The 27,883-nt window shown below is 33.4% G+C and overlaps 5 protein-coding genes and 1 non-coding gene across 9 annotated transcripts; 2 read left to right on the plus strand and 4 right to left on the minus strand.

Moving 5' to 3' along the window:
* Positions 1–2,961: 2,961 nt before the first annotated feature.
* LOC129883122 (CASP-like protein 5B3) lies at positions 2,962–7,977 on the plus strand. Of its 2 annotated transcripts, XM_055957708.1 has the most exons (4): positions 2,962–3,152; positions 3,900–4,062; positions 7,337–7,469; positions 7,573–7,977. In XM_055957708.1, the coding sequence occupies exons 2-4, from the start codon at positions 3,932–3,934 to the stop codon at positions 7,765–7,767; spliced, it is 459 nt and encodes a 152-aa protein (XP_055813683.1). In that variant the 5' UTR covers positions 2,962–3,152; positions 3,900–3,931; the 3' UTR covers positions 7,768–7,977. The 2 variants fall into 2 exon arrangements, with proteins under 2 accessions (XP_055813683.1, XP_055813682.1); XM_055957707.1 differs by lacking the exon at positions 2,962–3,152 and having other exon boundaries at positions 3,159–4,062.
* Positions 7,978–9,355: 1,378 nt separating this feature from the next.
* On the plus strand, positions 9,356–11,461 carry LOC129883123 (WAT1-related protein At4g08290-like). 3 transcript variants are annotated; one of them, XM_055957710.1, is made up of 7 exons: positions 9,356–9,589; positions 9,688–9,750; positions 9,825–9,941; positions 10,024–10,258; positions 10,454–10,612; positions 10,693–10,844; positions 11,060–11,461. In XM_055957710.1, exons 1-7 carry the CDS (start codon positions 9,390–9,392, stop codon positions 11,097–11,099), a joined length of 966 nt encoding a protein of 321 aa, XP_055813685.1. In that variant the 5' UTR covers positions 9,356–9,389; the 3' UTR covers positions 11,100–11,461. The 3 variants fall into 3 exon arrangements, with proteins under 3 accessions (XP_055813685.1, XP_055813687.1, XP_055813684.1); XM_055957709.1 differs by having other exon boundaries at positions 9,357–9,589; positions 11,023–11,461; XM_055957712.1 differs by lacking the exon at positions 10,693–10,844.
* Positions 11,462–11,715: 254 nt separating this feature from the next.
* Positions 11,716–16,130, minus strand: LOC129883124 (transcription factor bHLH104-like). Its single transcript, XM_055957713.1, has 5 exons — positions 15,879–16,130; positions 14,154–14,231; positions 13,032–13,109; positions 12,465–12,627; positions 11,716–12,284 (listed from the first exon to the last, which is right to left on the minus strand). Exons 1-5 carry the CDS (start codon positions 15,992–15,994, stop codon positions 12,039–12,041), a joined length of 681 nt encoding a protein of 226 aa, XP_055813688.1. The 5' UTR covers positions 15,995–16,130; the 3' UTR covers positions 11,716–12,038.
* On the minus strand, positions 13,525–13,622 carry LOC129883770 (U6 spliceosomal RNA). Its single transcript, XR_008765922.1, has one exon. It is a non-coding gene; the product is annotated as a U6 spliceosomal RNA (small nuclear RNA).
* A 1,461-nt stretch (positions 16,131–17,591) lies between the features above and the next one.
* LOC129883125 (electron transfer flavoprotein subunit beta, mitochondrial) lies at positions 17,592–20,992 on the minus strand. The gene is made up of 5 exons (XM_055957714.1): positions 20,801–20,992; positions 20,359–20,643; positions 19,421–19,501; positions 18,824–18,918; positions 17,592–18,009 (listed from the first exon to the last, which is right to left on the minus strand). The coding sequence occupies exons 1-5, from the start codon at positions 20,867–20,869 to the stop codon at positions 17,784–17,786; spliced, it is 756 nt and encodes a 251-aa protein (XP_055813689.1). The 5' UTR covers positions 20,870–20,992; the 3' UTR covers positions 17,592–17,783.
* Positions 20,993–26,104: 5,112 nt separating this feature from the next.
* LOC129881852 (RING-H2 finger protein ATL16) lies at positions 26,105–27,493 on the minus strand. Its single transcript, XM_055955961.1, has one exon. The coding sequence runs from the start codon at positions 27,340–27,342 to the stop codon at positions 26,290–26,292; it is 1,053 nt and encodes a 350-aa protein (XP_055811936.1). The 5' UTR covers positions 27,343–27,493; the 3' UTR covers positions 26,105–26,289.
* Positions 27,494–27,883: the final 390 nt, after the last annotated feature.

Below are 27,883 nucleotides of genomic sequence, written 5' to 3' on the forward strand. Positions count from 1 at the left end.
TATGTGTATTAATTAATAATGAAAATGTCCAATTAAAAACGAACATGTGTCCAAATTAGTCAGATTTTATACTTTTTTTCCGTCTCTCACTTGCCTCAAAGAGAGTGAACACACTCTCTATGTCACCTCAGCATTGAAGAGTGTGTTTATTACACTTTAAAATAATTCAGGGGGTAATAGGACACATGTATAGTTAAGGTGTGTCCTAGCGATTTCGTTATAGTTGAGAGCAGGGGCGGACCCACATGCTGTTCAGGGGGTTCATTCGAACCCCCTTCGTTAAAAAATTACACTGTATATATAAGATAATTTTTTAATTTATGTGTATATAGATTTAACATTAAACCCCTTGAGCATAAGCTAAAGGACTAGCTCAGTGGCAAAGAGGGTTCAATATTTTGCCTTAGCTTGTCACAGCTCGCGGGTTCGAATTCGAATAAATACATTTTTTTTCTGATTTTAGGTACGTTTTTAGGCTTAGTTTTTGACGTTTTTTAAATTAAATGTAAATTAAAAAATGACTTCTCAACATATTAATTTTTTAAAATTTTCAATCTTTAATTGAAAAGTCAACAAATAAAAAACCCCTATTTTTCTTTTTCTAGGGATTTCATTATTTCATTTTCTCTCCCAACTCTTCTCTTCTCTTTCAAATTTGCTGATGAGTGCCCTGCTGCTCTTTGATGCTGGCTGCTGACCTGCTGTCCATTCTCCGCCGTTGCCCGTCGCTGCCCGCTGCTAGCGCCTGCCGCTGTCCGTTTCTCTCAGCCACTGCCTGTAAGTTCTTAGTTCTTCTTCATTTTTTTTGTTCTTAAAATTTTCAAAAAAAAAATTAGAAATCTATATGGCTTTGGCTTTGGTATAATGATATTTATTGTCTTATTTATTTGCTCGTAGTCTTTACGATTCAGTCTCAAGTTTCAATGAAGAAGTATTTCACCAAAGTTTCGAAATCAAGTTTAGCCTCTCAAAGTCATAGTCAATCTAACCAAGAAGAAAAAGCTAATCATTCGGAAGTATCATTACATTCTTCTCAAGGAGGAGGTTCAAGCAGAAGTTTCATTCTGGTGGAATAGCAAGTGGAGCCTGATTCCGGTGGAGTTTGCTATTCTGTTGGAGCTGCTTTGGGGTACTTGTATATTTGGTAATAGTGGAATAAGTAGAATCTAAAGAGGTTCTAGCTTAGGAAATACTTGGTACTCAAGTGTATCCGTTGTGATCCACCTCTCTTTCGTGGGAACTAATTTAATGGGTACTTTTCATTGTTATTGTTCATTCATTAGTACTAATAAGCAATATGGGGATAAAATTTAAGATTGAGAAATTTGATGGGAGAATTAATTTTGGCTTGTGACAAGTGAAAGTCAAGGATGTTACACAAGGCATTGAAAGAGAGACCAACTAGCGGAAAAAATGACAAGGGTTCAGAAAAATATGAAATCAGTGGAGACTCAAAAAAATCCAAAATTAGTGATGAAGAATGGGAAGAGCTAAACATGAAAGCGGCAAATCAGATTCACTTGTGTTTAGCTAAAAATGTTCTTGCTAATGTGATTTGCTTGTCTATAACAAAGTAGTTGTGGGAGAAACTTGAAGAATTGTACCAAACTAAAATTATTTCAAATAAGCTATATTTGAAGGAGCAATTTCATAAATTGCAAATAGATGAAGGTGCAACTATTTCTGATCATCTGAGTGTCTTGAATAAGATTGTTTCTGAATTGAAATCTATTTTAGTGAAAATTGATGATGAAGACAAGGCGCTTCGACTTATCTAGTCTCTCCCATCTTTTTATAAGTACATGCAACTCATTTTAATGTATGGAAAGAAAATTGTGATTTTCTCGAAAGTGACGAGCAAATTCATTTCTGAGGAAAAAAGATTGAAGAATGGAGACGAAAAATCTCAACAAAATTCAGCTCTTGTTGTTAAGAGAAAATGAAAGCAAAATAAAAGCTCCAAGAAGAAGGTCGTTTGCTGGGATTGTGGTCAACCGAACATGTTAAGAATAAATGCCCAAATAATTGGGCTAGTTCGGCTAGAAGCTCCAAAGAAAATGCTATCAATGTTGTCTCCCTAGAAGAGGGGGTGATATTCTTTTGTAAGAAAGATGAAAATCCTCATGGAATGAATGCTACCTATAGAATTGTCATGGAAGATGATGTTTAATTGATAGTTGGTCCATAAGTTTGCACATAGGCATTGGTTGATAGGTGATGCAAGGTGTGTGGTGGAAACAATATCGATGACAAATGAACTCTCAAGAAATCAACAAGAGGGTCGCAACATAAGTTATTAGCAAGTTTTTAGAAACTTGCCGAAATTGAATTCTTGAAATTATGAAGTGATTTCAAGTGAAAATTCTTGGATTGATTTTTTAATCTGAGTGGATGTATTCTTTATGGTGGGGTATGATAATTCTTGATATTAGAATTATGATTGTCGATAGCAGACAATGTGAAATCTTGTATAGTTGTTATTCTCTTTAAATTTCTCTCTGTTATTATTTTTTGTTTGAAGGTGGTCCGAAAGAGACGAAAATTAGTCGATGCTTTTTTCCAACATTTTTTTCTTTATATATAGTAATTTTTATCTCTTGACTATATTTGAATTTTAAATATTACAATAAATATTCTTAAATTCATAGACAAACTTGAATATGTTATAATGAGTAATTCTCACGACAATGAAAGGAACGAAAAAGAGTTCCAATGAAACAAACGAGACAAGGAAAAGTCAGCGTTTTCCTTTCCTATTTGATAATAATTTTATAAAGCTTTATATATTTTTTATAAATAAAATTATTTAACTGATTAGAGAAAAAAATGATTCAATATATAAACTCATAGGAAGAAGGAAAAGCTATTGAATTGGAAGTAACAATTCTTTAAAGAATGCGTAAGAACTCATTAGTCTAGATTTGTTTCATTAAATATTTATCAAGATTCAAATAATTCACTATAAAATTTATGCCGATAGAAAATAACATGTACTTATAAAATTGATTTGGGTGAAAAAACAAAAGAAATGAAGACAATGGAAAAGTCAAGAGCTTTGCTTTACTATTTTTTGCTAACCACATCTACCCACACACCCCACCACACCACACCAGAAAAAAATGGTTCCAAATTCCAATAACAATTATCTCAAGGTATGAAATTAAAGTTGATGTGAACAAAGTCTCTATCTATTATTTTTTAAAATTTCTTTAATTGGGAAAGTGCCATGTAACATTTGACAAAATTGTGGTTTGTGGCTGTACTCTACAAATCAATTTAGAAAATTCTAGTGCTATGCATAAACCAATTTCCAGCTAGCTGTTTTTTCTTCTTTCGTCCACCAAATCCCCACCCCCACCCTTTTCTTTGTCATCATACCTTTTCCCAATAATAGGCAAATTCTCATTAGATTTTTGGATTTTAGCATCTGGGGTATCAAAATCTTTCAAGTAACTTGCTGTTCTTGTTTTCTTCTTGCTCAAAAAGGGTACCTTTTTGGGGCTTTTTCCTAAAAAAGGGGTTGTGTAGCAAGTAGCTGGTGATTTCTTGATTCTTCAGTTTTTTTGTTGAAAAATCATAGTAATTGGTATTTGCTTAATCAAGAATACAGCTTTATGTTTGATTTTGCTTGAGAAATGGTTAAAGAAAGTTTCTTTGGATAGTTTTTTCTTAGTTGGGTGTTGTTGTTTTCTTCTTGTTCAAAAAGGTACATTCCTTTGGTAATTCTTGAAGGGGGGATTGTAGCATTTCTTCAGTTTCTTGTTGAAAAGTTGCTGTAATTGGTAGTTGCTTAATCAAGAATGTAAATTTGTACTTGATTTTGCTTTAAAAATGGTTAAAGAAAGGTTCTTTGGATAATTTTTCTTAGTTGGGTTTTTTTCTTTAAACCTATCAAGAAGGATAAAAAGTTGATTCAGTTTGAGGAGATACAATGAAAGATTTTGCTGGCACACCTGGTACTTTAACTGGGCTTTTTCTGAGAATAGCTCAGTCCTTTTTTGCTGCTGGTGCAATTGCTTCAATGGTTACTTCTAAAGGTTTCTTCAATGTCACAGCTTTTTGGTACTTCTTCCTTTCATTCTCTCAATTCTGCATTTATTTTTGTTAGTGTAATTTACTGGTATTGATTAACTATTTTGAGGTTTCTGGGATGAATGAAGTTCAAGATTTGAGCTTTATTCTGTTGTTGGGAATGGATTGTGGTGTGGCATTTCTCTGTTATCTGATTTCTTTATTTGGTGCTGAAAATAACATATGCATCTAGAAGCAAATTACTGAACAATGAGTCCTCAAAATTCTTTTATCATACTTATTGTTGTGCCAGCAACTGTTTGTAATGCTTTCCTACATGAATATGATATTTGGCTTTAGGGTCTAAGCTGAACAAAAAAACATGTGTAATGCGTTAAGTTTTCCTGCTTGGACCTAGGATTTGGTGAGGAATGCATGTTTGGATCAGTTTATGAATGTAAAATCAACCAAGCCAATTCTAGTTTCTTTCAAATCTTGATGCAGTTCTTGTCGTTGGTTTGCTATTTTGTAAGGTGCACAAAGAGTCTTTACCTTCTTAATCTTTATGAAGTCCAGCGTAGCATAAGGAAGTCTAGCGCCAGGAAACATTTCTTGCGTTTCAAATGCTTCATGATCACCAAGGTCTAAAACCTTTGAAAGATCAGCTCTGTCCTTGCTATTTCTTTCCTCAAGGACAATTAACCAAGCTTCATATATCGATCAACTAGACCTCGATCCTAAATTTTATTGTGGCTGTCACTACTGTATTCATTCTGCTCTATTCAAGGATTCACTTTAGTTTGACCATATTTACAATGAGCGTCAACCTAGCTTTCCTCAGTTGTCCAAGCTTTGGACGGACTATGTTTTGCAAAGCTCACGTAAGTAAAATTAACAGAGAATAGAAATAAGAGGCATAATTGAAGCACTCATACAACCCTAATGATTTGCACTCATACATTTTATCTTGGAGAGATGATTTTATCTCGATAGATCTTTTCTTCGAACTTCTCATCTTAAAATCCTTACAAGAGTATGATACATATGGTCGAGGCATCTAACCATGAAAGTCACCTCTGGAGCTAGAAGTTCAAGCGATAATGTACTCATCAAAGCATTCACTCCATGTTTCATTATTTGAGCTTGTGTGCAATCAATTATTACATGCCAAAATTATCTCAACTCTCAACCATCTTTTCTTCTCATCTTCCAAATGGTCCAATGGGATCAAGAATTTCCAGGGTGGGAATTCTAAAGATTCCCTGGGGGAAAAGTTACTGGAACACTGAATCTTTTTCTTTACTTATCAGTAAGACAATAGTCTGTGAAGCCAGCAAAATTTTCTTGGCCTACTGTTGAGAATATCAACCTGGTTTTAATAATATTACTAGCTACTTCTCAAGGATTTACACCTGTCTTAGTCTGAACATTAACTCGATGATCTATATCATAGCCTAAATACTTTCATGAATATTCATGACAAGAAGGTTATATCAGAACTTTCAACATTTTCTCCATAGCTCCTAAGGATGATTCTAGTCTTGATTAACATAACAACGACTATTCAATTTCCTTATCCCAATTCCCAGAATACAAGATGATAATTGGTTTATATCTCTTTTCTTATGGGTTCAAATGAAAAGGAGTTCTCCTCCTAAATAGCTCTTTTGCCATTAGGTTCAGCAAATAACCATTTTTCTTTTAAATTCTTTTTTTGTTTTTGGCGTGTTTGATCTTTATCTGAAAAATATATAAATAGCATTTTCCTGGGCATATTGGTAGCCGGAACTGCATTATCTGTTGAAAGAGCATTGAGGGGAATGTAATTCAATGTATCAGGTGATTCTAGAGATTCATAAGATTTAACATTGTAATGTTTTACCTATATCTAACGAGTAAAGGAAATTGAACTTGTAATCATATCTTCTGTGTCTTAATCCAGTTTAAAATGTCCTTGTTTGATCCAACAAGGAAGAATAGCCTAGTGGAAAGGGCATTCCACTTGCAACCATGAGGTTTGGGGGTTCAAGTAACCATGGGGAAAACTGGGAAAAGCCACTCTTTGGATCCTCAGTAGTGAGTTTTGAGGATGGGGTTCACCGTATTGGAAGAAAAAAGTTTTTTTTTTTGATCCAACTGACTACTAGCTGTATAGCCTTATAAATGGCCAAACTGATGCCCAAACTGTTATTAGAGACTTATCAGGCCTTTTAAAATTCACTTACTACCCATGTATATCCAATGAAATGAAATATGGCTTGACCTTTTCTGGCATAATGTCCTCGGCGGACCTAATGCCTGAATTCTTGCTGTCATACTTCTGGTTTTTCTATCTGACAATGTAGGTCAGAGTATAAGCCCAGTTTAACTCCTTTGATCTCATTTTCTAAATAATTTAATGGATACCTAGACCTTATAAACTTTTTTTTTGATAAAGTAAGGTATTTCATTCACAAAAGGGCATCAAGAAGATGCATAGTTCCAACTTACAATGATAAAAAAAATTGACAAAAGAAACTGGAATGAAGAAAAAGGCAATCCCTTTACAGTTAGTCAATCTAAGACAAGGGAACTAATAAACTCCAAAAATTGCTCAGTGCTAGATACATTAGCCAATTTAGACCAGCAAAAAAGTAAGAGTAGGCATCTAGTTTTGAGAGAGTGATTTGGAGTTGAGGTTCCATCAAAACACCTCCCATTCCTCTCATTCCAAATACTCCAGAAGATAGCAGCAGTTGATGGTTTCATCAACTCTCAGCATGCTCCAGTTCATATGTGCCTCTTTGATGGTCTGTGGCATGACCCATTTCAAGCCAAAAATGCAGAAGAGCATTCCAAAGATCAGAAAGCACCCATACGTGAATAAATAGTGAAGGGATAAAAGCTTCTAAAATGTCTTTTTGACGTGTAGAAGGCTTGACATGGATTATTCGATCATGTCTTTAGCCTCTACTCTTTAACCAATATTTTTTAGTGAAAACACTATACAAAAAGAGGAAAACAAAGAAACAACCACAAGTAGGGAAAATATATAAATGACCCTTCGTAAAGCACCAATGGCCATTTTATAACCTTGGGACTCGTTATGTCTTCCAGCAAGTGTTCTCCCGTGAACTATGAACTAGATTCTCATTAGTTTTGAAAGTTACGAAATTCATTCATTTTGCGTGTTATAGCATATTATAAGACACCAGTGCCTCATGTATGTCTTGCATTCTGTCAACATGTTGAATTGATTACTCTGTCATTTTCCAAGATTTTACTGATCTTATAAAAGTAAATCATTAAAATTTGATGGCTTTTCATATACATGTCATTATTGCAGCTACTTAATAGCCTCAATGGCTTTGCAAGTCATCTGGAGCTTTGGACTTGCCTTTTTGGATGCCTATTTCTTGGCAAAGAAGAAGTCTTTCCACAATCATGTTTTACTTAGCCTCTTCGTAGTTGGAGATTGGGTTAGTCTCTGCTGCATGACAATATTCTTTAATAAGTATACAACAAACATATCGTTTTACTAATTATATGTTATCGATCTCTTTGGAATGAATTTACTTGCAGTGTACAGGAATACTGTCACTCGCTGCAGCTGCATCTTCAGCTGGCGTAACAGTGTTGTACTTTCATGACTTGGGAGGTTGCAGTTTCGGCGAGGAATGCACCAAGTTTCAGTTATCCGTTGCGCTTGCTTTCCTCAGTTGGATATCGATTTTTATATCTTTTCTAATTATGTTTTGGATATGGGCTGCTGGTTAGATGATTCTGCAGGGTGCTGCATTCCTCTGTTGCCGCGGTATTTCGTCACTGTCCAATTTTTGAAGTGTGAATAGGGGGAAAAAATAGGGAAAAAGAGTGTTCATTTTGTATACTGATACTCCAGAATATTTGTTTTACTTTCGTCATCCGTACAGAAGAAACTGTAATCGATCACTTGAAGTTAATTGAAGAAGATGTTTTTGTCCTGCATCTCTACTCAACAATGTTCATGGATCATGGTTATGTTGTTTGGCTTTTTAACTATCTGAGTAGTGTCTACGGGGGCGGGTGTAGCGTTATGAGTACTGGTTATATTTGTTAAAAAAATTATTTTATAAGTACAAATAGTTGTCTCGAGTTCGATAATGAAATGAGTTATGGTAGAATTGTAAACTTGAACCCAAAGTTCAAATTCGGGTCAGTTTGTGCGGCTCTCAACTAACTTTGTTCGGATAGATTGGAAGATATCAGCTAGAGTTTTTGCTTCCGTTGAGATTTGTTTACTGGAAGACTTGCGGAAGAGCAACATTCTTGCGTGCATGCTCTGTCTTGATATCTTAAATTCTTATTAAGATGAATCATTTGAAAAGCAAAATGGATACAAGTATTTTATAACCAATCTCTGCTAATTTGACACTGCCATATTTGACTAAATGATTGCTTATAATGTTTGATTAAAAAGAAATTGTGTCTTGATGTCAATTCCAAGTGCCACAATTGCATAGTGAGCATTTCTCATTCACAATGTTATTATGTCCACCAAGGTTTTACCATATATATTGATCAAATGAGTGACAAATGATTTTGAGCTAACCTTATTGGTCAAAGGTTAAATAGATTTGTCCTAAGTGATAGTAAACTTCATTACTTGTATAGTAAAACTATGTCAAAGGTTGAAAGAGAAAGAAACCAATGTTTTATGTGAAATTGCGGCCAATTGGAAAGAGAAGTGTCTAGATCAGCTTGAGCGCACCTCAACTATTTTATCGGGTTGCTGCTGTTTGCTCTCTGCCACCAGCAGCATAAGTACTAAATAACATATTTGTAATATATTATAGTTAGGATAGTCTAGTTTTTATAATGCATTAAGAGTACACTTTAAATCCTAGACCAACATTTTATTGACTAGGCGGACTTAAAATCTAGCATACAAACTTGATTGGAACTGAAATGTAGTTGTTATTGTTGTTGGACAATATATTGATCACCAAGAAGGATATTTCTTGCTGCTAGGAATATAATTGATGTTAGCATCAAATACATCTCCAATTGGCATCTTTGGAAACAATATTTCTCTCCTTTTTTTTAGGACACGGTGGGAATCTAAGTTATGTGGATTTTTCACGTTTGATACTGCACTCATCTCGGATTTTTCAAAAATATACTATTATTAGAGAATTTTACATATACTATTTACATTTTTTAAGAGTCCGAGCAACATAGGGTACAATGAAAGTGAATAGGAATATATCTTTCAGTGTTGAGGAAGTTTTCCATAAATAATGTGATAAGAACAAGATACTATGAACAATTATTTTGGTATCTAATCCTACTGTTCTATAGTAGCCTCTATATGAACAGCTTAATGTTGGAGTTAAAGGCATAGAAGAGCACAAGTGTTGATGGCTATGGGGACTAGCATAGACACTTCCAAGAGGTTCAAACCTCACATCCTTATGATTTTGGCTCAAATTGCTTACACATTGTTGTACTTCATAACTGAAGCTTCCTTCAATAATGGAATGAATCCTCATGTCTACATAACTTATCGGCATATTGTTGCCGGTTTTTCCATGCTACCCTTTGCCTATTTTCTTGAAAGGTAAATCACAAAGTCATCTCCAATCCAAAATTATGCAGAAATGCAGGTACCCTTAGCTTCAAAGGACTATTTTCTGATGTTTCTGTTGCTTACCGCAGAAAGACGAGGCCAAAGTTAACTATAGCTTTGCTGTTGGAAATATTTGTACTCTCTCTACTGGGGTAAGATCAGTCAAACATCAAATTTTCATATGCTGTTTGATGAGGAATATTTACAAGTCTATCCTTCATAACAGAGTGAGTTTAACACTGAACATGTACTTTGTGAGCTTGAACTACACCTCTCCGACACTTCTTGCCTCGATGGTCAACACTATAGCTTCCTTAACATTTGTACTAGCAGTCATTCTCAGGTAACACATACAGTTCCATCAGGAAAACAATGAAGAGGAGATGACTGCAATCACAGTTCATAGATGTTCTCTCTTGGTGTAGGTTGGAAGATGCAAACATTCGAGATCCTAGAGGAATAGCAAAAATCATAGGAACCTTGGTTTCCTTGGCTGGGGTTATGACCATGACATTATACAAAGGACCTGTTGTGAAAAGCTTAGGGCATCCTCTCATCTACATCCACAGAGGGAATGGTGTTGTCCACGAGAACTGGTTAAAAGGCTCGATTCTCACTGCTGCTAGCTGCATTACGTGGTCAATATGGTACATCATGCAGGTCTTTCAACAAAACTCTTCCTATACAACATTAGCTATCATGAATCATGAAATTGTGTTCTCAACAAAATAAACTTTCAAACGTAAGACTTGCATGAATTATGCAGACTCCTCTAGTAATCTATATAGGAACTAACTACTGTTTCTGAGGAGAGATCTCCTCCTAACACACACAAGCTTACACTGGAATCTACAGGCTTACACTTTGAAAAGATATCCAGCACAACTATCACTGTCTACATGGATGAGTTTTGTTGGTGCAGCACAATCAGCTTTCTACACAGTAATTGTACAGCACAAACGAACAGCTTGGACCATGGATTTCAACATTGATTTCTGGTCTACTCTGTATGGGGTAAGAAGGGTCCAATAGTTTCTCTCTAAAACAATTTAGTAACTTGCACATTTTAATAAGAATCTTTGTAACTGGAATAGGGCATAGTGATCTCTGGTTTAGTAGTGTACATACAACTCTGGTGCACTGAGCAAAAGGGACCAGTTTTCGTAACTGTGTTCAACCCACTCTCAACTGTACTAGTTGCAGTTCTAGCATATTTCGTCCTTGGTGAAAAGCTCTACACGGGCAGGTAAGCAATCTCACCATCTTTTCCTTCAAACAGGAAGGAGGGGAAAATCCAAAGCATTTTCACCCCTTCATTTTGTTCTTTGGGAAAGATGGAAATCAAATTCATGCACTTTAAGGGAGGATAGAAGAGGAGATCTACAATATTTTATCATTTAAATACCCTCCTTTAACATTTTCAGCATCATTGGAGCGGTAATTGTCATTATTGGACTGCAGTTACTTTTGTGGGGAAAAGAAGATCCACAACCAGAAATGAATGAGAAAGAACAATGCTGCAAAACTAATGAAGTGCATCACGAAGATCCTAGGATGCAGAAATTCACATCAGATGCAGACAAATCTAATGCAGAACCTTGATAGTCTCTGCCCCTTTATGCAGTGAGAAAACAAGATGACTTCCAACCCTTATCTGAAGTAGTATGCTAAAAGTAAAAAATAATAGGAAAAATTCGAGTATAGTCAAACAGAGATTTATCTGCAACCTGAATGTGTTAGAAATAGCAGACATTGATTCATCTCAAGAACAAGGCAAAAGAAGAAGACACCTCCTAAGAGAAAGATCAATAAGGGCTATATGTTCACCTCCAAAGTACGGAAGAGATGAATTTATTTATTTTCCTTTGTTTGGATGTACAATCAGTTATGCAAGATGTGGCAGATTAAAATAGCAGCCGATATCATTCATATTTCTGTCCAGTCCAGAGAGACTAGATAAATCACACATAATTTCATCTGACTAGCATCAAGATGTTCACCCATCCTGACCAGTAAATGGAGCTCTCCATGACAAAATCAAAGTCCTACGCACAGTTAATTAGTTCTAAGCATCACTAAAATACCCCTGGAAATCCTGGGATTGATATTCCCTCGGCTGCAGCATCATAAAAGAATCCATAAAAGCTCATAAATCAGTACTATCACATAGTTTGGATACACAAAAACTAGAATGTCTACCTATTGCAAGAGACAAATAAAAATGCAGGAGCTAAATGGGAAAAAGTAGCAGATGTCAATCAAATCCAATTCCATCTAGAGAAATTATCTGCCATCCATGCTCCTCCCTCAAATTAAATATCGAGAAAATGAGGAAACCCAAAGGAGGCAGAGATGACTAAGAGAGTAAAAACTAGATTAATTTGTTGCCACTATTTACATGAATGGAGGGGAAGATGTCATACATCATCTTGCAAGATTCTCAAGCAGCAGGAGGCCTGAGCTCATGATCTTGAGATGTGTCCCGTGAAGATGGTTGTAGATACTGCCACATTGGCACATAACCATAACTAGGGAAAACCGCTATCTTATTTACTGCCGGCTGATATGCTGCTGGATGAGGTGGAATAAAACTTGCTGGAGCAGTCGTAGCTTTCAAGTCTTGCTCCATCCTCTCTTTTTCAGCCTTTAGTGCAAGTTTCTCTTCACGAAGCTCATTCTTCTCTGCCTGTTTATAAGAAAAGATTGTCTGTGAGATTGTACCTTAGGCATTAGAGATAGGATTTCAAGTAATCAAGGGTACCAAGTCAAGATTTCTTCTAATTCCATTCCAGAGTTAGTACTCAAGACTGCCAGTCACAGTAAATTTTATAAGCTACTTTAACCTTTCAACAAAACCATTTCTAACCTTCAAAGTCTTAATCTCTTCCATAAGCTTTTGGTTCATCTCTTTGTATTCCTCAGATTCAGTTTTCAGCTGGTCTAGAATACGAATGGCATCACCAAGTATGGCCATTTTGTCTGTTTTTACAGGTCTCCCGGGTTCCAGAACAGAGCATAAGTCTGAAAACCTGTGTCAACAAGGTTCAAGTAGATTGATTTAGAACACCTAATTTTCATTTGGAGGAGATAATATAACTAATAGTAAAGTGATTTAAGTGCCACTTAAAAAATGATACTTCTGTTTGTAAGAGAGCCTCTCGTCCTTCTTCAGTAATAATGGCTACCCTACTCACAGAATAATGGCCTTTTTTGGATACTCTTAGCTATACTTAGAAGAACTTATACCAATGGCAGCTCCAAGTCTTGTAAGACTTCCCAAACCAGCAGAGAACAAGACAGGTATAAAATTGCAATGAAATACATCCATTCTTTATCTACAATATCGCTGTTACTGGATCTAGTAGAAAATAGTAGACAAAACCTAATTTTGAATGCTGAGAGAAAATACGAGTTCATATGAGCATGACAATACCTTTCGTTCAATTTTTCCCTTCTTAATCTCTCACGGCAAGCTTTGTTCCCTTGTTTGTTGCAAGACTCATTACGACCTCTGTTAAAAAAAAAAAACGAAGACTTGGTAAGAGAATTGCAAATAGAAATCACTTCATCTTTCATGACCTGATAAACTATAAAGCAGTACTAAAATGTACATAAAAATATCAAACCAAGAAACCCGCTCCCTCCCATTTCTATAATGAATTGTTTCACAGGTCCATCATCCACTCCAAATAGAAGAAATCTCCAGCACATGCATGAATCAGGATAATCGAGTCCATATAAAGTCAATGCTCACATAAAATCATGACCAAAACTATGCAAATCTACAAGGGGGTAAAGTGCAAAGCAAGCTTTTTCTGCAAATTCAGACATCAAGGAAGTAGCCGATATCCATTTATCTAAAAAGAAGGTAGCCGAATACCTACAAATTGAAAATGTTACTTAAAAAACTTTTTCTTTAAAAGGTGAAATTTTTTAACCATTTCCTGATTAGTGCTTGTCATCCTCGCGCCATGCTAATCTTTTCCATATCTTTCCAATTTTATTGGATGCACCCCGAAGGAACACCAAGCAAGCAAATACATTTAAAACCTTTCTTTATAAGATAAAGAAATGATGCAGTATGTATTCGCAAAAGAAGCATATAAGCTGGGCAAGACTTTAACGAAGCTCTCTCTCTCTCTCTCTCTCTCTCTCTCTCCAGTAACTACTTATGGCTAATAAGCAAGATTTAACAGTTTTCTTCAAAACAGAGATAAATGGACTTCACTAAAATCATTAAGAGGCAGAATATGTGGAAAAAAGTTACCTATTTGAATAAATCTGTTCAATTTCACAAATGATGTGCCAGAAATATCAAAGACAAAACTAGAAGATAATTGAAAGCTAGAGCAAGTTCATCTATAATGAAGATGAGGAATTTCTTTCACCTATCACTAAATTATCGCATATGATTTTTAACACATCAGCGTATTAATTCCATTAATGTGATCATGGAAAAGCTAGTCATTCTCATGAATTATTCCAAGCTTATGCATAATTTTCCACCTTTTAAGGAAGACACTGATATATTTAGAAGTTTCTACTTTGCAAATACCTTTTCCGAGGGCATTCTGTTTCTATGCACTCCTGAAATGCAGCACTGCTGAGAGGTCCCTCGAGTTCTGCTACAGTTCTGCAACCCAAGAACCAATCAGATACAAACAAGCTTATCAGTCTGAACACAACAAATTGATGTAAGAGAAAAATCACCAGCCTTTGTGTGTGTGGGGTGGGGGGGGCAAGAAAGACAAGACAGTAAGAGGAAAAAAAGGAAATTCAGGAAGTCCAAGATTCAGCTCTGATCTAATAGGACAAAGGATTTAAGAAGCACAATGAGATTATTATGGAAACGATTGAATGTTTCCTCTCGCAACAAGATAAATGTGAACAATAAACTTCCATACTTTTTTTCTAACAACGATGCAAATAATCTTATGATCTAATCAAGTTTTTCCTTCGAGCAGTTTCCAAAGTAAAAAAGCTTTTCTAGTTCTTCACGTCAAGATTAAACGGAAAGCTACCTGATATGATTGTGCAATTTTAAAGGGAAAATAAAAAGAGGACAAGTATAAGTTCATGCATTAATCCAGTATTTTTACCTACATCCTGAAGCATTCTAGAGAACCTTAATTTTAACCAAAAAAAATAAATCACTTCTCTCTTCCTGCTTCCTTATCTAACATAGACAATAGAAATGCATCGGATCATACTGAACAAACACTCTTTATAATTTAACCAAACTAAAGAGGGAAAGGAATGCAATCCTATCAGAAAAGCAGAGCAGAGTGAGCTCGTCAGTTACACCTAAATGACATTAAATCAAGCATATGAAAACATAAGAAATTAAACCCTCAATGAGCAAACAATCTGGCATCTCGAGATAATATGAATTATCATAACATGCAAAAAAGGGCAGCCCGGCAAGATTGATTAACATGCATGAAAGGTTCTTTTGAATAACATTAAAGAAAAACCCTCCAAAATTAAGCTGTAGTAAGTGATAAACTGAATTAACAAGAGGACTTACCAGCATAAAAGCATATGAAAAAATCAGGACAGATTATTGAGCCATATAAAAGTCAAATCAAAAATGCCCCACCACAATCAAGCTTGTATTAAGAGATAAATTGAATAAACATATCTTGAATCCTACAAAAAAGATCAAATATTTTACACGATAAACTTGAGAATTACACTTTTGAGCCGTGGTCTATTAGAAACAGCCCTCTCTACCCATAAAGGTAGGGTAATAACTGCATACATTCTACCCTCTTCAAACTCCACTTATAGAATTACTAGGTATGATGTTGTTGTATAAACTTGAAAATTACAATTTTGAGTTAAAGAGTCTATTAGAAACAGTCTCTCTATCCGTAAAGGCAGGGCTAAATCTGCGTACATCCTACCCTTACCAGACCCCCACATATAGAATTCCACTGGGTATGTTGTTGTATAAACTTGAAAATTATAGTTTTGCCAGACCCTCACATATAGAATTACACCGGTTATGTTGTTGTATAAACTTGAAAATTATAGTTTTGAGCCGAGAGTTTATTAGAAACGGTCCGTGTCATCCTACCCTCCTCAGACCCACTTGTAGCATTACAATGGTATTTTGTTATTGTTGCATAAAATTGAAAATTAAGCCGTATAAAAAAAATCCAACAAGATTAATCTGCACTAAGATTAAATTAAACAAGCATAGCTTAAAAACAGATAAAAAGATTAGTTTTTTACAATCAAATTGTAAAAACGAAGCTTTAGATATGAATAAAAATACCTCAGATTCTGGGTTTGATCATTCCAGAAGAAATCTGACGGCACTTCTTCATCTATGAAGCTGTTGATATCAATTAGGTCCCAATTGGCATCTCGAAATGAATCAAATTGATCCATTTCGATAAATCGAATCAACAAAAAATGGGAAATTGGAAAAATCGAATCAAAACTAAACCGAATTTGGATAAATGTAGGAATTAAAATTCAATAGAAAATTATGAAATCTTTTCTGGGTGAAAAAGTTTTCAACGATTGAGATGAGGATGACGGCAGAGGGAAAAAGAGGAGTCACAAGTCAACATTCCGAGGCGGAAGAGCCACCCAATAATTGTTGTACACGTGTAACTATGGATCGTCCAATTATTGGTGGCGCCGCATTTTTCTACTGTAGTGTAATATGATGGCCAGGTAATTTCATCAATGGCAAAAATGATAAAACAGTTTGTTTTTTTAAAACTTACAAAAATTTCATTAGTTTACAAATTAATTATTTATATATATTTTAATTTATAATATTATGAATTTTATCAAGTTTTAATATGTATCTCAAGATATATAAAGACAAAATTAGATGTAATTTATTCTAAATACATTGCATCGAAGTAGATTCGCATGTATCTGAAAATTATAGATAAATCTTGCTCACTTCCCTCCCATCTTACTCTTCACTCTCCTTTGTATCTGGTTATCTAGATACATGCAAATCACATCAAACACATGTATCAAATATGATTTACATATATCTAGAATATATGACTATTTTACTCGCTTTTCTCTCCATTTTAGTATATATGATAATAAAAGTGCATGTATTTAGGTGTATTTTCCTTGATATATAGTAGAAAATTCTTAATTAATGATAAAATACATAATTATTTTGAAAGTATATATTGTATGGACAAAAATACCCTAATTCATGTGAAATTGGACAAAAGTATCCTCCAATAATAACTTGCTTCCATCGCTTAGATTTAGGGCGATAGGGAGCAAAGTTAAAATTGAGTCAAAACGCATTTTTTTTTCTAATAGATGTATATTATTTCTTTTCTATTTAAACACATTGTCTCTAGGAAAATATTTTTAAATATTTTTAAATTTTCTCATGTATATTATTTCAAAAAAATTAAAATTTTTTTAGGGATAATTATGTCACATGGCCATTCGACAAAAATAATTACCAAAAAAATGGTCATTCACTGTATAGGCATTTATAGCCAGTGTATATTTCATGTATAGTCAAATTATATTCAATTTTTGAATGTATCATAATGTATATTCAGTGTATAACTCATATATAAGTAATGTAAATAAAACATGATTATATTTGCTGTAAACTAATTGATTTATTGTATATATTTAAAATTGTCCCCTTTTTTTATCTAGAAATACAAATTCCTTGAAAATGTAAAAAAGGACTTTCTTGATGAAGTAGAAAAAAACAAGTTCCACTAAAATTGTGTCCTCTACACCCTCCCGCGCATTACATTTTGACCCCACCCTTTTATAGTATTTGTATATAAAATGCTTTTAGAATAATATGTTTTATTGCATACCAAATACAAGAAATTAAGCAAAAAAACTAATTATTTTCCGGAAAAACATATTCCTGCGTACCAACACCCCAATAGCAACAAATATTCCCCAGATCAGAGCATAAGAATCTCTAGCTTTACGATAAAAGGGAGGTTGTGGGTGCAGATATATGTATTCGTAATGAAAGAAAGTAGGAGATATTTTCCATTATGTGATCATTGTTATAAACATAGTACAATGTTGTAAGTTTGCAAAGAGAAACATATGGTGTAAAGAGATGAAATTTGCAGCTAACTGTTAGCACACTCAAATTACGCGTGCTTCATTCTTCTTCAGCTCGTCAATCAGCTCAGCAAATATTAGTTAAGTGTACTCAAATTACGCGTGCTTCATTCTTCAGCTTGTCAATCAGCTCATCTACAGATGAAAGGATGACACCAGATTTCCTTTTGGGAGGTTCGGTTACTTCAACTACTTCCAAATCAGATTTGATCTCAATGTTCAAGTCTTGCAGTGTGAATTTCTTTATTGGCTTCGACTTTGCTTTCATTATGTTGGGGAGTGTTGCATATCTTGGCTGGTTCAGCCTCAAATCGGTGCTGTTTCAACAATGGAGAAGTCATAAGTACACAGATCTAATATCTAACTACTAAGGTAACACAAGCAACTTGAGCAGATAGGACACAAAGACGATCTATACATAAGTTCATAGCATAGTATTGATCACCTGTCAGTGGCTACGATTTAGATTTATCGACCTATGGTACAATATTATCACTGGTTGAGCCTCGAATGCCACATACCACTTAGAAAACAATGAAATTAGTCTTTTGGAATTTCATTACATGGCTTATATTGGACATGGATTTAGAAAGCCCATTATCAAGAGATCTGCTTCTCAAATCTCCTGGAAAACTAAGTCGATTAATTCTATTGATACTTCAATATTGGATGGTAACATGCATATAGTTTTTCTCAGTATTAAGAATGTTATTGATGTCATAAGCATATTGAATAGCTTGGGACAAGGTCAAAGGTTTAAGGACTACTTCGGGCTTGCTTATGCTATCTAAGTTCTAACCATTAACTGCGAAATAAACTATGTAAGAGTAAACTGTATTCTTATAATCAAGCTGACTAAACAGTTTGACAGTACACATTTCCAAGCTAAGGCAGATTTGTTTCTGGGCAGAAAAAATTTGGAAACTGAAAAAAAGGGAAAATAGGGAGGCAGATAATACATTTATTTTGGTGGAAGCTTGTGCATTTTAATTTGATATTAAATTCGTTAAAATCCTATTTGTTTTAAGATGGGCTCCAAAGGACCTACTTTCACTTCCTTTTTCTTATTCAGAAGACACATGTTTCCTTCGCGAACATACAAGTCTTTGGAATAACTTGATTGAAACTTACGTGATTACTGCAGGCAAATCCAAACACAATGTCTCGATACCACCATCAACTTCTCTGTCTACTGTAGCTACCTGTTTTTCTTTGTTCAGCACAACCTAACAGAAATATCATAGTGAGATTGCAGCCCTAAACAAGCCAACTGAACATGATGGCAAAGAAACCATAATTGAAACAGTAATATGGACTTTGGAAGATTGCCGATTGTTTCAAAATTCTTTTGGGATGAAAAAAAGTACAGATTGCATGAGATCAGGCAATCCTATTGTAAGATTAAAATTGATTTGAAGATTACATGTTTTATAAAGAAAACAGCTAAATGATAGAGATAGTGAGGTAAATAGAGATAGTATTGTATCTGATTAGATTTAATATGAGCACACGGGTTAAAAACGTGCTCAAGAGGAAGGTATATAGAAGCAAACAAAAGAATCAGTTTGAAAGCCTTGGATATTTGGACGCAAAGTCCAAGAGGTAATCAAAATAGGCATACCGAAGTAGAAGTGATATAAACCAACTTAGACCAATTAGAGATTGCAGAATCACAATCTTTGGATCACTTTCATTTGTTTGCACACCTTCCGCAGAAATGATACCAACCTTAGAGGCAAACGTTCCCTGCGACCACTTGAGAAGTCCTGCAACCATTTGGCCCGTCTGGTTTTGATCATTGTCAATTGCCTACACAAAAATAACAACATTAGACAAACAAACTGACAGAAACTCAAGAAGGATAGTTTGAATAACTGAAGCAGAATGAAGAAAATAACCAACAAAACAAGGAGAATAGCAAATGGCTAGCAACTCCACTAAAATCAAGAAATATTCCATTTATACCTTATCATGCAAACCCTAAGGACATGCTTGGTAGGGCCAAAACTATATTCTTTTCTTAATAAACTCAATTTTCAGTCTTTGATTGCCCTAATTGATGAAATTTTGCATCAAAAGAGATATTTTACACCAAAAAACAGAAATGACTTATCCGCAGAAATCATTTTCTATTACAGATATCTCTAGCTCTTACTTCATATCAGTAGCTTCAAACAACTCTTAGAGATTATGTCAATCTTTAATACCATAGAATATCATCAAAACACTAACATCGTACCTCATCTTTCACCTTGTACGATTGGCATATGCCACTCACTTTTACACCTAACCAAACACGAGAAATGATCCAAAACATACATCCCTAAGAGAAAAAATCTTCACATATGTCGACGAGAATCAGTTTTTGTTATAACAAACACACAACTAAGTCAGATTAACCAATCACATAACTTGAATGCAATACGGATTGATCCAAAACCCGCAATGGGATTTTTAAGTAATTTGACATACAAGAACTTGCCCACAACAACAACATACCAAGTGTAATCTGACAAGTAGAGTATGGAAAGGATAAAGATGTACACAAACCTTATCCCTACATTTGCACGGTAGAGAGCCTGTAGACCTCGGCTCTAACAGAAAGTTATTCAGATCACAACATACAAAAGCAGAATAAAAGCTCAAATCTTTAGATTAAAGCAAACCTGTTTGCCAAGAAAAAGAAGACCAGGCTTTTCAACATCAACAAGAGCTTTAAGAATCTTAGCAATTGTAAGTGGATAAATATTCTCAGGCGCTTCTACATGGATTGCCCTATCTGCTCCCATAGCTAGCCCGGTTCGTAAAGTCTCCGAAAACTGAGCTGGCCCAACACTAACAGCCACCACTTCTGAAGCCAAACCCGATTCTTTGACCCGCAAGGCTTCTTCCAAAGCAATTTCACAAAATGGGTTCATCGACATCTTCACATTTTTCGTCTCCACACCACTCTGAGTTCAAAAAAAATCAATCAATTCACTACACCTTAACCCTAATCCAAATTCTGCTTTTTAAACTAGTACTATTACTAGTACTCCTAATCAATTCAGTGTTCAATTTTTGTGAAATTTAACCCAAAAAAATAAATAAGATTGTGTGAAGATGTACCTTGTCGGGTTTAACTCGAATTTTGACGGCGTAATCAACACCACGTTTGATGGCTACCATGATCTTCATCGTTGATCGGAAACTGATCGGAGAAAATGGCCGACTAATTTGAGCAACCCACTGTTGGAGAAACTGAAATACTTAGTAGTATAAAAAAATTGAAGCCCATTTTAACACTTAATGTGTACTAATTTGGAAATTGAACATTTAAATTCATTTTATTTAATGAGATAATGTTGGCGTTTAATTTCGGGGAAGAAAAATGATCTCCTAGTTATAATTTAAAAAATATTATACATTTAAACCTCTTTGTAACTATTTATCCCCTCGATTCGTTTTTATCTCCTTCAATTTTGGATGTGCATAAATAAATACTTAAATTTATATAAAATTGAATAAATAACGGACACATGCATCCTATGTGGCATCCTACATGACAATTTAAGTCCTACATGGTGTCCTACGTGTATTATGACATATAGGACTCATGTGTCTATTAATTTAACTTTATACAAGTTTAAGTATTTATGTATACCAAATTTAGAATGCATAAATATGAAATGAGACCAAGTTAAAGGGCACATTTATGTATTATTCTTTTTAAACAATATTTGATTGTTATAGACAAAAGAAAAGACTGAGATGGTTTGGAAATACGAAAAGAAGGTGTGTAGACGCTCCATTGAGGAGGTGTGAGAGGCTGGTTATAGGAGTAGAGGTAGGGCGAAAAAGTATTGGGGAGAGGTAATTAGACATGACATAGCGCAACTTCATATTACCAAGGACATGACTCTTGATAGGAATGAGTGGAGGTCGCATATTAGGTAGAAAGTTAGTAATGGTAGAGTTTTTTCTTTTCTGCGAGGGTTTAGGCTTGCTAGTGCACGTCGCAGTACTAGTCGTACACTTGTAGTTCTTGCTTTTGGTGTTTTATATTATCGCCTTATGTTGTTTATTGTGTTTCGATTACTATATTATTTTGTTGTTGTTATTGTTTCTTTCGTCGATTGTTCATTAATTTTCTTTTTTAACTGTTATGCTTTCTTCTTCTTTCACTTAGCTTTGACGTTCTTGAGCCGGTGGTCTTTCGAAAACAACCGTTTTACCTCTATGAGATAGTGATAAAGTCTGTGTACACTCTACCTTCCTCAAACCTCACTTAATAAAATTTCACTGAATAGTTGGTTCTGTTGTATGGACAAAAAATTTGTAGAACTAATTTTTTATTCTTTAATATTATTAAAAAGGGGAAAAGGCTCAAATATGTTATCTAACTTTGAGAAAAAGCTCATTTATATCATTCGTTAAAAGTTTGGCTCATGTATGTCATTGCTGTTTGAGAAAAGGCTCATCTATGACATTAATTTTTAACTCCGATTTTGCAAAACCACACAAACAACTTTTAACACGTTTCTATTGGAGTTTTGAATCAAATGTACTCTTTTTACTTCTTCTTCTTCAAGAACACCAAGAATACATGAACCAAGAACTCCAAATTTCCAACTTATTCAATTTATCACGAAATCACCTCAAATTTCAATAGTAGCATCCTTCTAGGCTAGATATCAAAATTCAATATCTTTTAAACTCGAATCTAACTTAACCCAACAAGACACACTTAAAATTTCTTCAAAACTTTAACTTCTTTTAATGATAGAATTTTTTCTACAATTCCAAATCACTTGAAATTTTGAACATAGATATAGTGAACTTTAACATATTATTTTTTGAGTCTATGATCAAAATTTCAAGTAATTTGGAATTGTAGTGAAAATTCTACTATTAAAGGAGGTTAAAGTTTGAAACTTTAAAAAAATTTTAAGTGTGTCGTGTTAGGTTAGGTGAACTTAAATGATATTGAATTTTGACATTTGGCTCGGAGAAATGCTATTATTAAAATTTGAGGTGATTTCGTGAAAAATTAAAGAAGTTGGAAATTTAGAGTTCTTGGTGTTCTTCACGTGTTCTTGTTGTTCTTGAAGCAAAAAGAGTAAATTTGATTCAAAACTCCAATAGAAAAGTATTAAAAATTATTTGAGTGGTTTTGCAAAACCAGAGTTAAAAACTAATGACATAAATGAACTTTTTCTCAAACGTCAATGACATAGATAAGCCAAACTTTTAACGAATGTCATAAAAAAAAAAATCTCAAAATTTGATGATATATTTAAGCTTTAACTATTTTAATGTAATGAAGTCTTTTAATAATATATAATACATAATATTTTTTGACGTGTTTAGTAGACTAAAGTATCAGAATAACTTAGCCCCTACTCCTATAAAGTCCAGTGGAAAAAATTCTCTGCTTATCTTTCTTACGGCACGTTATCGCGGCGTTCATTAACTCCTTATGCTTCTTTCATTAAAAAAAAAGGTAGTATTTTGTTGATGAATAGTGTCTTGATGTGAAGCATAGGATTGGGTAGGAAATATAATCAGTCTGTCTCAGCAGAAAATGCATTTGCTATATGATTTCATTCTATAAATGTTTTTTCTATCTCTAAAGAGTCTTTGGGCCACTTTACAATAGAAAAAAGGGTTCGACTATATTATTGAAGGAATCCTTTAGCTACTACTTTAGCATTGTCTCTATTTATATTAAGTCATCTACTTTATATTTGATCTTATAAATCCACTTACAGCCAATAGCTTCTTTCCTGCCGACAATAAAACTAAATGTTATTAATTTTTTTTTTTGGACATTAACTTTTTTCTTGTATAATATCTCTTCGGCAAGAGTGATTGGAGGCTTTAATAAATGATTCAGATTCATTTTTGATTTTTAATTTACTTCTAAACTTTTATCTAAAAAATATACTTAAAAACATTCTTTCTCTTTCTCAATCACCTTCAAAAAAAAATTAAAAATAATAACTTAAAAATAAAAAATTACTTAAAATAAATCAATTCAAATATGCTCTAAAAAAAGGCTAAAGATCATGTCTAATTCAATCGATAAATTATGACTAACTGAAAAAATAAGCCAATAGAGAATTAAGAGCCCATTTGGATTGATTTATAAATTTCTGAAAACGGTTTATAAGTTGTTTTCAATTTTTATGAGTGTTTGACTGACCAATTTAAAATTATTTTATACTTAAAATAAATCTAAAGAAAATAATTGAACCTGTTTGACTTAACTTATCTAAAACAGCTTATAAACTGTTTTAAATAACCAAAAATCATACTAAAAAAGCCACGTGATTTTTAGATAATTACATACTCATCTAAAATAATAGATATTACGCTATGCAAACGCGTTCACAAACATAAGTCTTATCGTTATCATTATCATTAATTTGGTCAAAGATTTTTCTTCTTCTTCTTTTGTTTATTTTGAAGTTCAAAAAATTCGTAAAACTTTTTTTTTCTATTTTCCATTACTGCATAGATTGAATTAAGAAGAGTAAAGAGAGAGGGGATAAGTCCAACGACTGAGAATTTATAGTCAAAATTTTGACGATCACTATAAGTGTCTGTTTGGATTAACTTATTTAAATAGTTTATAAATTAAAAATAACTTATAAGTTAAAAGAAATAAGTTAGGGTAGCCCAACGTATTTTTTTCAGTTTATAAGCTGTTTTAGATAAGCTAAGCCAAACAAATTCAATTATTTTGTTGGGTTTATTTTAAGCACAAAATGATTTTAAATTGACTAGCCAAACACTCAATATAGCTAAAATAGCTTATAAGCAATTTATAAGTCTATTTAAATGGGCTCTAAGTTGCTAAGAATAATCTTGTGATTAAAATCTTGATGATTCGTTAGGATTTGATGACCAAAATTTTGAGGATTATCATTCAAATAAAAAATTTTAGTGACTCTTCAAAATTTTGGTGACACAGTTATCATTATCCTATTTTTTATCAGGTCAAAATTTAATTTGATATTTGAAAAATTAGAACCAAGTCGATTTGTACACCTTATCTGAAGATCCTCTTTATGCAAATGACCCCTTAACTGACATTGATCCAATTTTCAAAATGGTTTGGGCCAACAAAATCCATTTATCAACAACGATTTTTTTTTCTTGATAGGTATTTAGGCAGTCAATTTTTTTCTTTTTTTAATATATATATTTTTAATTTGCTAAAATGCAGTGATTTGTTGACTATAGACACTGTAGAAAATGGAAAGTTTGTCATCCCTAAATAATTTCTAATCAATGACTTTGGATTCTTCAATTTTCTATTTTCAATCGACAGCAGTGATGGAGCCATGGTCCATGGTCCATTATTTCACTATTCATGTTTAGGAATCTAAGTTACTTCAATTTTGAAAAAAAACAATTGCAAGTGAAGATTGGAGTACCATTTTTTAATTATTATATTTTTTGCCAATTTCACTCAACATCACTTAGGTGCATGACTCAATTTTTTATTATTTTTTTTCAAGAAATTGTGGTGTCTAGGTTAGCTTGTACGCAACTTGATTAATTTTATGAGATATCTGTTACTTCAGACTAGCATATGTATCTAGCAACTCTATCCATCAAAATTAGGACAAAAGTCTTAATGTTCACAAATTCAATGTATCGATATTGAATTCATCTGAATTCTGAATTCAATACTTTTGACGTGAAAAATAGATTTATGTGTAAAAATTTATTAAAATTTCAATAAATACTAGATATAAATTCATAACTTTAAAAATATAATGAACTCAATGCTAAAAATCCTTAAATATTGAACTCGTAAACCTTGAATCTTGTATCCACCTGTGACTTCTCCTTGATTTTTTTTCTTTAAAATAAAGAAGAAAAAGATTGAATCTTGGTTATTAATTAGGTATAACTTAATGTTCTAAATTTTACACCTATACCAGACATGACATTGACCCAAAGAGAGAGGAAAAAGCAATTTGGTGGTTATAGTTGTGACCTTGCACCAAGGGACCCCCCCCACACACACCCCACCACCCCAAATGAAAGGGAATAAAGAAAACAACTTAAGGGTGCTGTCCTTGTTCAATTTCATCTGAATAAATTTGATTCTTCATGTAAATTATTTTCCATATATTAAGGGAAGAGACATTTTAGTTAGCTGTCATTGGGAAAAAACTCCAAATCAAAAAGGGGAAGAAAGCAAAAAGAAGAATTGTTGTTATAAGTAATGATGTCTATAATCATAACAATGAGTCATATTGCATGAGTGGTCCTGCCTTGTGAATCTTATACGATAGGGTCGTTTCGAACGCGAGATAGAATAAGTAAAGATATTTTATAAAATTAGCATATGATGCTATAAAATAATCTCAGAATTATCTAATATTTTATTTCAAACATATTTAGATTTAACCTGCATACCAAACGATCCTACATGAATAATCCAAAAAAAATTCTAAAATATAGAAAGTTGAACTTCACAAGAGGGGTTGCCCACGTTCAATGCTGAGATTGTAGATTCGAGTTCTATTAAAGCTACTTTAATATACACAACTATTTTTCTACACTCAAAAAATTACAATAAAAATTCAATCTTTTTCTCATTATGGCTCTAAATGAATAGGTAAAACAACATTTCTTGATCCTCTTCCATGTCCAAAAGAAAAAAATGATCTTTTTACTCTGCTACTGCTACTTTCAAAGAGACTAACATCAGTAACTTGCCTTTGCTGCTGCATTATAATCTCTTGAACTGCTGCGTAAAGTTGTCGATCCGTCGCTGAATCCATTGAAAATGATCTTCTTATAGGCTGAATTCCACCAAATTCATCATTTTTCTTCCTCATGTTAATACACTCATCTCCCATACTTGTTACATTTTTACATTTTCTTGATGGAACTTTTTGTTGTTCTGTTTTTCTTGGTGATGGACTAATCGAAAAATGCCCTGTTATTTCCCCTGCAGTCAACAACCTTTCTTGATGATTGTTTGATATTTCTATGACAACATAATCTTCATCTCTAAAATTTTCAAGATTTGGATCTTGATGAGGTGTGGAACTTGGAGCAATGATTGGATCCAAAGGGAACAACAACAATTTTGTGTTAATTGTTGTAGATGATGAAATGCTATTCCTACAAAGTGGACAATTTGCATTGTTTTGAAGCCAAACATCAATACAATCAATATGAAAAATATGTGCACAATTTGGTATAACTCTTAACTTCTCATTTTCTTCAAACTCATTCAAACAAACAGCACATTCACAATGAATTCTTGAATTTTCTTCCCTTTTCTTGTACTTAAATACGGGGATTGAACGAATCACGGATTCATCTAATCCCCGATTTTCTACTGCTGGTGAGTAAACCATTAAAGGGTCTTCAATACGTCGATTTCTTGAGAACGAAAATCGTCTCAAGAGATCAATTCTGTGCCAATTCAAACAACATTTGATCACAAAAATGTAGTAACTAACTAGTAAAATACCAGTTGCCAATATTCCAATAATGGCAACTGCTATAATAGGAAAGCCAGCATGATTAGATGAAGAATGTATAGGTGAACCAAAGATTGAAACAGAAGTTGGAGGACTAATTGGATGATTTTTCATGTGTGCAAAAGATTCAAAGTATTTTAGTCTCATCAGATCCATGAGATTAAAAAAAAACTTATGTAAAGATAAAAGAGGGACAAATGGTTATGTTTGGATCCTGAATGCACATGAACATGTCATGGAGAAAAATGTCAAAAAAGATTGAATTAGGAACATAGGTCCTATGAGAAAATGGGCAAAATTATGGAGAAATTTAGTCTAGAGAAAGTCTAGTAGAATGGAAGAGTGAACACATTTATAAGGTTTTATTTTAAGGTTTAAAATATAATTTATTAAAAAAAATTATTTATTTTTTAAAAGAAGAAAGTCTGACATTTGAGGTACGTAGTTGGTGAATGTTGTCTCTCTGCCTTCATTAATAAGAAAAACTATAGTTGGCAAGAAAATATATTAAGAGTGGTTCGGATCGAAGATAAGTTATGTTAGGATAAATTATAATAACATTAGTTATTTTGATATTATTTTTTATTGAATGTTTGATTTGTTATATTAAAAATAACATACATCTCATAATTTTTAAGAAGAAATTATTTGTTTATAAAAATACCTCCATTTTATTTAGTAAAAAAAGGGTTTGAGG

This window comes from Solanum dulcamara, chromosome 3 (assembly GCF_947179165.1).
Source record: "Solanum dulcamara chromosome 3, daSolDulc1.2, whole genome shotgun sequence".
Classification (NCBI taxonomy): domain Eukaryota; kingdom Viridiplantae; phylum Streptophyta; class Magnoliopsida; order Solanales; family Solanaceae; genus Solanum; species Solanum dulcamara.

Bases quoted from the DNA above. Each gene is read 5' to 3' on its own strand.
- LOC129883122 (XM_055957708.1), top strand. From the start codon at position 3,932: ATGAAAGATTTTGCTGGCACACCTGGTACTTTAACTGGGCTTTTTCTG. The intron at 4,063-7,336 runs GTACTTCTTCCT...TCATTATTGCAG, and splicing joins TTCAATGTCACAGCTTTTTG to CTACTTAATAGCCTCAATGG. The intron at 7,470-7,572 runs GTTAGTCTCTGC...ATTTACTTGCAG, and splicing joins TCTTCGTAGTTGGAGATTGG to TGTACAGGAATACTGTCACT.
- LOC129883125 (XM_055957714.1), bottom strand. From the start codon at position 20,869: ATGAAGATCATGGTAGCCATCAAACGTGGTGTTGATTACGCCGTCAAA. The intron at 19,502-20,358 runs GTTTGCTTTAAT...ATTTTTGTGTAG, and splicing joins TTCTTTTTCTTGGCAAACAG to GCAATTGACAATGATCAAAA. The intron at 18,010-18,823 runs GTAAGTTTCAAT...TTGTTGAAACAG, and splicing joins GATTTGCCTGCAGTAATCAC to CACCGATTTGAGGCTGAACC.
- LOC129883123 (XM_055957709.1), top strand. From the start codon at position 9,390: ATGGCTATGGGGACTAGCATAGACACTTCCAAGAGGTTCAAACCTCAC. The intron at 9,942-10,023 runs GTAACACATACA...CTCTTGGTGTAG, and splicing joins GTACTAGCAGTCATTCTCAG to GTTGGAAGATGCAAACATTC. The intron at 10,613-10,692 runs GTAAGAAGGGTC...TAACTGGAATAG, and splicing joins TCTGGTCTACTCTGTATGGG to GGCATAGTGATCTCTGGTTT.
- LOC129881852 (XM_055955961.1), bottom strand. From the start codon at position 27,342: ATGGATCTGATGAGACTAAAATACTTTGAATCTTTTGCACACATGAAA.
- LOC129883124 (XM_055957713.1), bottom strand. From the start codon at position 15,994: ATGGATCAATTTGATTCATTTCGAGATGCCAATTGGGACCTAATTGAT. The intron at 13,110-14,153 runs GTATTTGCAAAG...TTTTTTTAACAG, and splicing joins ACAGAATGCCCTCGGAAAAG to AGGTCGTAATGAGTCTTGCA. The intron at 12,628-13,031 runs GTATTGTCATGC...TTGTTGACACAG, and splicing joins AGGGAAAAATTGAACGAAAG to GTTTTCAGACTTATGCTCTG.